Source organism: Dryobates pubescens, chromosome 3 (assembly GCF_014839835.1).
Source record: "Dryobates pubescens isolate bDryPub1 chromosome 3, bDryPub1.pri, whole genome shotgun sequence".
Lineage (NCBI taxonomy): Eukaryota > Metazoa > Chordata > Aves > Piciformes > Picidae > Dryobates > Dryobates pubescens.
The window spans coordinates 28,063,085-28,072,689 of record NC_071614.1 but is presented as its reverse complement, the minus strand read 5'-3'; the positions used below and the strand labels follow the sequence as shown (position 1 = coordinate 28,072,689).

General features: G+C 46.2%; 1 protein-coding gene across 1 annotated transcript; it reads left to right on the top strand.

Annotated features, from left to right (window-relative positions):
• Window positions 1-1,363: 1,363 nt before the first annotated feature.
• On the top strand, window positions 1,364-8,736 carry OSR1 (odd-skipped related transcription factor 1). The gene is made up of 3 exons (XM_009909460.2): window positions 1,364-1,456; window positions 7,024-7,716; window positions 8,283-8,736. The coding sequence occupies exons 2-3, from the start codon at window positions 7,070-7,072 to the stop codon at window positions 8,416-8,418; spliced, it is 783 nt and encodes a 260-aa protein (XP_009907762.1). The 5' UTR covers window positions 1,364-1,456; window positions 7,024-7,069; the 3' UTR covers window positions 8,419-8,736.
• Window positions 8,737-9,605: the final 869 nt, after the last annotated feature.

The window sequence follows — 9,605 nt, the reverse complement described above, 5'->3', positions numbered from 1 at the left end:
ACAATGTAATACACCCAAGCAAATTTTTCCCCCTTCACGGATCTAAAGGAGTGTGAATGGATGGATGAATAGAAAAACAAATAAGCAAGGAGATTATGGCCTCAGGATTAATTATAAGGCACGTTTAACTTTTTTCTTTCGAGAGCCTTTTGCTCTGCCTTCTTCGCCTGGGTAGTCTGTCTCCCCCGTGATTTAAGAAGGGCTCTTCAGCTCCCGATACGCGCGACTTCTCACGCCGCGGAACCCCTCCCGGGGTACAGAGAAGGACTGTCCGGGGCCATGAGAGGAGGGATAGGCGAAAGGTGCCTAGGTCAGGGGCGCTGGATGGGAAAAACGGGGACTGGCAGGGATGATGGGGTAGGGGAAGGAAGCGTCTCTAGCAGGGGTGGATCCCTCACAGGTAAGCGGCTTCTGGAATCCTGTCGGAGGTTCTTCTCAGAGGGAGAACAACTTGCGATCCTAAAATCCTCCCAGAGGGAGCGGATGCGGATCAGTCCCTCTACTCTCCGTCCTTCCCGCCGCTTCCCCTCTCCATTTTTTTTTTTTTCTTTTTCTCCCCCTCCTCCCCTTTCCCCTCTGCCTTTCTCCCCCTTCCTCCCTGGGAAAGTCCTGATGAGTCCTGTCCTGCGGCTCGGCGGGGAGAGGGCGCAGCGAGGCCAGCCGAGAGCGGTGCGGAGTGGTGAGGTGAAGTGCGGTACGTTGCGGTGCGGAGCGGCGCGGAGGGCCGAGTCTGCCCAGGCAGCGCAGCCAGGCAATGCGCCCCACCGCCGATGCGCAGCGTGGAGCTGCACAGGGATCCCTCAACATCTCTCCTCGGGAGGTCGCTCCGCCGCGGGGGGCCCGGCTGAGCGGGCCCAGGGGAGATGCCCCTTAACAGGCTGCGGGAGCAGGGCGGGGAGGGAAGAGATCACACTTTTGCGGGCTGCGAGCCCCAAGCTGCTGTGCCTCCAGGAGAAGCAGCTTGAAAATGTAGTTCTTCCCAGCCAGAAACTTTCTCCCTGCATGCGCATGCCCGGAGTCTGGTGGGAGGTTAAGGGGGGAGCTGGGAGGGGGAGTTGAAATAAGGAGGAGGCTGGAGGGAAGGGATCTGTTCAGTCTGAGCTCGGCTGCTCCCGGACGCGTTTCCACTCCGGCACACGCAGCCGGCGCAGGGAGCGGGAGGAGGGAGAACACCTCCGTCTCCATCAGCCAGAGCACCTGGACACCTGGCTCCGTTGCTAGCTCGGATCTGCCTGTACCCGCTGGAGGAGCAGTGGGGTGGGGTGGGGAGAGGGCTGTGCCCCCCAGGGCCAGCAGACACTGACCTAGCCCAACCTCTCTCTTTCTTTTTTTTTTTTCTTTTTTTTCTTTTTTTTTAAATTACTATTATTTTTTCCCTATTGTTTTATTTTGCTAGCTCATATTTAGCCCAGGAACTTTTAACTGCTGCCAGCGGTGGAGCACAGATCGGGATTAGGTAAATAAAAAGAACAACTCATTTTGTTTGGGTTTTTGTTTTGGTTTTGGTTTGGTTTGGTTTGTGGTTTGTTTGTTCTTTTTGTTTTTTGTTTTGTTTTGGTTTTTTTTTGCTTCGGGGGTGGGGGATAATCGAATCAAACACCTCTTTTTCTTCACCTCTTCTCTTCTCTCTTTCCCTCAATGCCCTCCCACCATTCCCTGGATAGTGCAGAAGGAGTGGGGAGATCCTGCTTCACGTGAGGAGGATCGTTGTCCTTGGGGCGGGCGAAGGGCTGGGGGAAGCTTTCACATGGAGCTCGGATATTTTGATGCTATTTAAAGATTCTCTTCCCCTTCCAAAGTTGTTTATACCCTCTCGCGGAGGAGCTGTGTTTTTAACCCGAGCTAAAAAGGACACATCCAAGCTGAAGACAGAAGCCTGAAAGTCCCTGGTGGACTTGAGAGTTCAGTTTCTCTGTCCCTTTTTTTTTTTTTTTTTTTTTTTTTTTTTTAAATTTCTCTTCTTTCTGCTCTTTCCTTCCTACTCCATATTTAGTGTTTAAGGGTTCGAGAAGCCTTCTCTGTTTTCTCCCAGGGCCATAACAGAAATTAATCTAATGTTTATATTTGTCTGAATGGATCGAAACAAAGTCATCGTAGGGAGAGACTGAGCTTCTCTCAAGGCCGAGCCTATAAAGTGTCGGTGCAAAGCCGAGGATTAGGGTATAGCTGTTATAGTTGGCTTTTGGGAGGGAAACTATAAAAATAGAGCATTTTGGAGATTATGGCAGCGCTGCGGAACCGTTCTACAAAATGCGGGGAGGGCAGGGAAGGAGGGTAAGAGCCGTGTCCCGGACAGGTGCACAGTAGGTCCAGTTCAGTAAGTCCGAAGCCAGTTGTGATAGAGGGCCAACGCCTAAACCAGTGCGGAGCTGGGACCCTCCGGCAGTGGCACTGCTCTGCGCGGCCCTGAGGCGGGAGCCCGCCCAGGGATGGCCGGGGACGGCGCTGCCTGGGCTGGCCAGGCATGGGGACGCGCTTCGGTGCCCTGCGTGCCCCGCGGGAATTACTTCGTAAAAGTTTTGCCCTCCACTTGTAGCTGTGCGTGCTGTGGTCGTGGGAAGCAAGGAGTACAGAGGGGAGAACTCCTCCTTGCCGCCGGGGAAAGGACTATTCGTGCGCAGGGGAGCCACTGGGCATTTCTCTGGGCAGAAAACGAGAATAAATATTGCGCGGGGAGGGGGGAAAGGGGGGTGGGAGTGCTTTTTTCCATGCAAGGGGATTAAACCCCCACACGCAACCCCCCAAACCAACATTAAAAGTTCTGAAACTTCTGGAAGGAGAGGACTGCGGAGCCTGGCCGCTCAGCCGGCACCCACGGCGCCCGGCCCGCCCGGCCCGGGGCCGGCTCCCGCCCGCGGCCCTCGCAGCCACAGACCCGCCGGCGTCCGCAGCCGCGGGGTTTGCTGTCGTTGTTTTGGTTAAAGACTGCCTTAGGAAGCGTAGCTATCAGTCGGACCCCGATTATCATTGCTATTGTTATTGCCAAGCTAAAATCCGCCGCGTTCATCCGCGTTCTCAATGGTGGTCTGAAGAGACTTGTCAACACTGATTTCGTGATAAAATGTGAATGATGATTTTATAAGGATTGAGCGGAGATATCCAAGGCACATGCTGACTGAGTCCTTCCAATCCTCATTAATGTTAGCAATTAACTCTTTCACGCTCAATTAGCCCCGAATAAACCTGCTTTAATAGATTCTGCACACTTCATTAATACTTCGAATAGATCTGTGACGGAAAATGAATTTTATTCCTTCAGAATCATCACGATCGAGTAATGTGGAGCGAAAGGGCAATTTTATTCCCTTTCCAGTTACTTTACCAAACACTGATCAATTCTAAGCTCTGTTTCCTCGCTTAAACTGATAGGAAGGGGAAATCTCGTCCCCACAAACATGACAAAACAAGTAGTCGATCTGGTGGCAAAATACTGCACACCGATGCGATGCCGCCGAAAAGACAGGGCTACCAGGCTTTAAAGAATTCAGGCAAAACATGGGGACGAATTGTATTTTTTTACAGATGAACCTGATTGCTGTAGTTTGAGGCTATCGCAAGAATGCAGTATTTTATGCCCGCTACTTTGTCATGTTTGTAAAAATAAGCAACGTTCTCAGGGTAATTTACCTCCTTCATTCCTCCATGTGGAACTAATTAACAAACCTCATTATTTATGAGTCAGGTATTTAATGTAACAAATATCCCTTTCAAAGGACACATCGGAAATTGATAATTCAAGGTAGAAAGGAAAAATACCAACTAGCCACAAGATTGTTTAAAAATCCATTTAATTTCGCTCGTTGCTTTGCTGACAGCAAAAAAAAAAAAGAGTGATTTTTAAATTATTTTTTTTTTTAGTACAGTGTAGGTAGAATTTAATCTAGAAAGTTAAGATTACAATGGTCTTAAAACAATGGGAACTGGGACAAGAGCATTACCGTATCTTCAAACAAGACAAAGGGTAAGAAAGCTGGAGACAGATGTAGACTTTCAAGTTTTTGATCCTATTTCGCAGGGTAAATTTATCTTGGCATGACTGGGGTTTGTTTCAGTCAGAACACAAGTGGCTTGTTCTTAATTACTCACTGAGCTAGTTTGTCTCAGAAAAGAAAATCTCGCACAGTTTTATTGTGATGGGGGAATTCAAGCAGAGAACTTGCGGGGTCTTCTGTAAGAAAATAAAAATAAAAAAGAAGCCCCGATAACGATCTGTTTACAATGAAACCGAATTAAAGGTGGAGGTGACACCGAAATCAAAGAAACATTGCTCTTTCTGCGAGCAAGCCGGATAGCGGAGAGTAAGTGCGCTGGGAAACACGTTTGCTTTGATGTTCCAGAGAGAGAGGACTTCTTTATGAAATACGCTGTTCTTCATCTATATTTTTACTATCCCAGTCGCATGGCGCAAAAGTTAGCTTACATTTCTGGAAAAGTTCCAAGAAACTTGTAGTAACGTGAACACTCTGTTTCCACCTCCCCTTCCTCCCCCCGCCCCTCTTTTTCCCCTGGTATTTGAGTGTGTGCATTTTTTGTTGTTGTTGTTTGGAGGTGTTTGTTTGTTTGTTTTAATAATAGAAGTGCTCTAACAACAACAACAACAAAAACAGCCCCATAAAAACAAACCAGCCCCCCAAAAAACACCACAAAAAAACCCTGAAAAGAGACCCCGTGGGCACAGTGGATTTTGTCATGACCCAACTATGTTTCTCCTTGGTTTCTGCCCCTTTCTTCGTTTGGGAAACAGAAACTGATTTTTTTTTTTTAATTTTTTTTTTTTTTATGTTACCAAGAAAGAATTTACTCAAACTGGCATAGCAGATTTTTGCTTATATATTCTAGATTAAATGTTTTTGAAGAATATGAAGAGAGATAAGCCCAGAAATTAACTCATTTTGTAATGGCATGTTTCATGCTTGAGATATCTAGGGCTACCTAGATAGGAAAATATACATGGAGATGTTGTGACAGACAGAAAAAGACATTTCAGGTAACCAAACAAGGCTGTTTTCTGTGCGCTTTGTTCTCAGGGTCATTGGCTGAGGCGTTAGTGCTGTGAAGTGGGCATGCCTAGTATGGTCAGCACTAACAAAATAAAAAGCATTTCCGAGCTGAATTACAAAAGAGTCTGCTTGTTTCATTGGCCCTAAATACTTGTGTTTAAGGTTTGTTTGTTTGTTTTTCCCTTAAAAAAAAGAAAAAAGAAAAAAAGAAAGAAAAGGAAAAAGAAAAGACAGAGAAGGAAAAGAAAGTAACATGCTTTTTCTTCTTCTTCCTTTTTATTTTTTCCCCCCAATCAACCACTATCCAAAATGTATCCAATTCAAAAAGGCAGATTGTCGCAATCTCTTATTCTGGGTCAATGTGATGGAATTCCTCTAAGGATTGGTTCTATCTTCCTGCTGCTGATTTATGTAAAGAAGTGTGAAAGATGGACCTGGTATATAGACCTGGTCAGAATAAGCTTCTCCCTCTCACACCTTGCCAGCTGCAGCTCCTCAGTCCAAGCAACAGCCCACATATAAATCAGATTTGTTTTCCTACTCTTCAGACCTCTTCCACCACCAGTTTCCACCCCCTCAGCCCTCTGTCCCGAAGGGAAAATTACTGTTCAGCAGCACTTTGCTGCCTCCTATTCTCCAAAGGGGTTTAACTCTTCTTCGTGCTGACCCTCCAGGTTGAGTGCTTCAAGGATCCTGCTGGGACCCTACGGGGATCTTGTAGTGATCTGATAGTGACTAACCAAGACCCCCGTAGGAAATCTTATGAGGACCCTGTTAAAACCCCTCAGTAAATCTCTGGGGATCTTATAAGCATCCTGTGGAGACTCTGGGCATTCTCCTGGAAAACAGCCCCAGCAAAGACAAATCTTGGGCTTCACGGATACATCTTCCCCAAAGACTCTTTCACACTCACAAAGAAGGGAAGCTGCATCCCCCACACTGACCCTCGGGAGGCATCTCCTGCCAAATTGTTGACAGCAGCCGGGTCTGAATTTGCAGGCAGAGCCAGATGCGCCTCAATGCTGCTGCCTGGTAGCATTTTCCCTTCTGCCTTGTGGGGTGGAATGAGAAGGGATCTGGCTCAGAGGAGAGGCTAGGGGCTTGGCAGGACCCCGAAACACAGAGCAAAGTGATGGCACCCAGCCCAGGGAAGGGCTGCAGCCCTGCGGCCCTGCAGCTGCTGGGCTGGGTGTCCCCATGGGAAGGGTCCTCCAGCCCTTGCCTTCTTGCCTTTTCAAGGGTTCTAATTGAGCAATTGCTTAGATTAGGACATAGGCTTGAAGCCAGGCACTTCCCCCTGGGGACAGCAAATGGCACTTCTGATTTGTCACCCGAACTCAGCATTTTCCCTTTTTTTTTTTTTTCTTCCCCTTTTCTTTTTCCAGTACACAAAAGAGAGGGCTCTTGGCTGGATTTCCCCAAAAAAATATTTTCAGAGATTTTCTGGTTTTGCATGACATACAGATCTGAGCACCCAACTGGCTACATCACTCTAGAGGCAGAAGCTTGGCTGAGGCCAGACTGCAGGGAGCTGAGTGACCCAGGGGCAGTGAATTCTCTGAACCCCCCTCCCCACATCACCTCGAGAGCTGGGACTAAAGGCACTTGTTGTGAACAGACTTATGTCTATGTAGTATCCCACTTTTTTCCAAAGCTGAAAGTGCCCAGGAAATGATTTTAAATAATACCAGAGAAGCCTGAACTTTGTAGGTCAAAATGGCATTTGTTCACTGTCCTGTGAAGAATATTGGAGGTCTAGCTAGCACAGAGATGCTATCGGAGGGAGGATAAATGTTTGTGGGTAGGGTACAATATTTCTGTGTGAGGGATGTGGAGGGACTCTGGAGACATGTGGGGATATACTTGCAACCAAGAGCTGATCACATGTCTCCAAATCCAAGGCAGTTTCCTGTTGTGGCTTTGGAGAAGGGCATTTATGAGGGATGAGGTGAGAAACTTCCTCTGCTTTTATCTTTTTATAAATCCACTTCTCCCTATTCCCCCTTCCATCTTTATTTTCCAGATCTTTTCCTCCCCTGTTCCCAAGATCCTCCTCCTGAGTGGCCACCATGGGAAGCAAGACCCTGCCAGCCCCAGTGCCTATCCATCCTTCCCTCCAGCTCACCAACTACTCCTTCCTGCAAGCATTTAATGGGCTGCCCACTGTGCCCTCTGACCACCTCTCCAACCTCTATGGCTTCAGTGCTTTGCACGCCGTACACCTGCACCAGTGGACTTTGGGGTACCCAGCCATGCATCTGCCCCGCTCCTCCTTCTCCAAAGTGCCTGGTGTGTCAAGCCTGGTGGATGCACGCTTTCAGCTGCCAACCTTCCCACTCTTCCCACATGTCATCCAGCCCAAGCAAGAGGCCACCAATGTGACCCTCAAAGCCAAACCCCGCTTCGACTTTGCCAACTTAGCAGTGGCTGCCACACAAGAGGACCACTCTAAACTGGGACAGGCAGACAGTCAGGGCTCACCTCCAGGGCTCGGGTCTTTGCTTGAGGTGACTAAACTCTCTCCAGAGAAGAAACCTACACGGGGCAGGTTACCGTCTAAAACCAAGAAGGAGTTTGTGTGTAAATTCTGTGGCAGGCACTTCACCAAGTCCTACAATCTTTTGATTCATGAAAGAACCCACACTGATGAACGGCCCTACACATGTGACATTTGCCACAAGGCCTTCAGAAGACAGGATCACCTGAGGGATCACAGGTAACAATTTTTTATTATTTTTTTTTTTCGTTTGTGTTATATGTACTCTGCTCACTATGCACCTACACTCGTGAACGTGTTTGTCAGAAAAGTCTTGCTCCTGGCCAGGCAGCAGTATTCCCTCTTCATTTTCCTCTGCCCACTGCTGGCGGAGAAGCCCAGATAACTCATATTGCAGGTACTAAACCTGCAAAAAACTCCCAAAACCCAAAAACCCCAAACTTGCAGAGCCGCCTTCTTGGCTTCCACAGATGTTTTCAGCCTCCATTTGCATTGTCTTGTACGCTCTGCCTTTGTGATCATACAGAAGTGTCATGAAGATATGCAGCCAGATGATCTTTAAGTTAGAGAGAAGCTCTTTATCCCTAAGAAAAGCACACTCATAAGTCTCTGACACTCTCCTCTCTTCTTGCACACACATATATGGACAATTGTCTGAGTGCTGCACTCTAGCACTTGTGATCTCAGCAGTAGGTGTGAAAAATTCCATGGTATTCTCTATCAGGTAGCTCACTGCTGAGTTTAGGCTCATTATTTCTGACATTTCAATGTTTTTCTCTCCCTAGATATATCCATTCTAAAGAAAAACCTTTTAAGTGTCAAGAATGCGGGAAAGGATTTTGCCAGTCCCGAACGCTAGCTGTCCACAAGACACTGCACACGCAAGTAAAGGAATTGAAACCTGCCAAACTTAAGTGCTGAATCTCCAGCTTCTATGAACTTTTCTTTCCCTTCTGACATTACACCAAAACCAGAGCAGAAGCAAAACATTCAGGATGGGAGCACTGAACTTCATGTTTTGTTTTTGGTTGTACTTTAAAAAGAGCGAAATCTGCCCCACCTCCCTCCACATGAAAATTGAGCTTCCTAAGTCATGGGTGAAAAGATTATTTTGCTTTTTAAATATACACAAATGATGCAAAGAGTACTAGCAGACTTGTGTGGCTTTGATAAACTTTATGCCAAAAGGTGGTGCTCACGTGTTGGACAGGAATTTCTTTCAAACCAAACAAAAACCCACAAGTTTCCCCCCCCTCCATCCAAATAACACCCCCCCCCCAACAAATTGTAGCTTCCAAAAGTATTACTTTGAGAAAAAAAAAATCAACAAACCAAAAGGCAACCTCTTATTTTATATATATTTTTTTTTAAACTGCATAAAGCTTCTTATTTTTACACTTCAGGAAATACAGAGAATTCCAGGAGACAATTAAGAACTGAAACAGTGGTTTCTCATCACAGCACCATTAGGACAAAGAGAAGGCCAACTTGCAAATCTCATTGGCTAGTTTGTTTTTTAAAAGAAAAAGAAAATAAAATTAGGAATTGACCTAAGTTTCTCAAATGGGGAGTCCTGTCATGCACTAGAAAACACATCCATATCTCAGACTTGTGGGTTTCCAGTGTTCGAGGCAATTCAGTGTTCCTGGGACATGGAGACCTGTTTTTCTGTGTTGTGGTCTGGTGCGCTGTGAGGAGGTTTGTAACTTGCAGACTTATTTAAAAAAAAAACAAAACAAAAACAACAGAGGAAAGAAAGAAAGAAAGATAGAAATACATCAAACTGAGACTATGCACAACATGGTGTTAGTGGTACTTTACAGTCTTCGTGCGTTCTGATGAGAGAGAACAAATTTCAACCTGAGAGCGTATTTTTTTAAATGCTGGCTTTCTGAACAGTGTATTCAAATTAAGAGACATTCCAGTAAGTTTTGTTTATTAAAAAAAAAAAAAGAAAAAAAAAGTTGTATGGCTGTTTGGCACTTTATGCTGATTATTGGTAATTGACATTTATCACTGGATTGTGTGTGTTTTTTTAAGTATTAAAATAAATCGTTATTTTACAGGCAAGGCTGCATGGAGTGCATATGTATTCATTTGATTTCTGA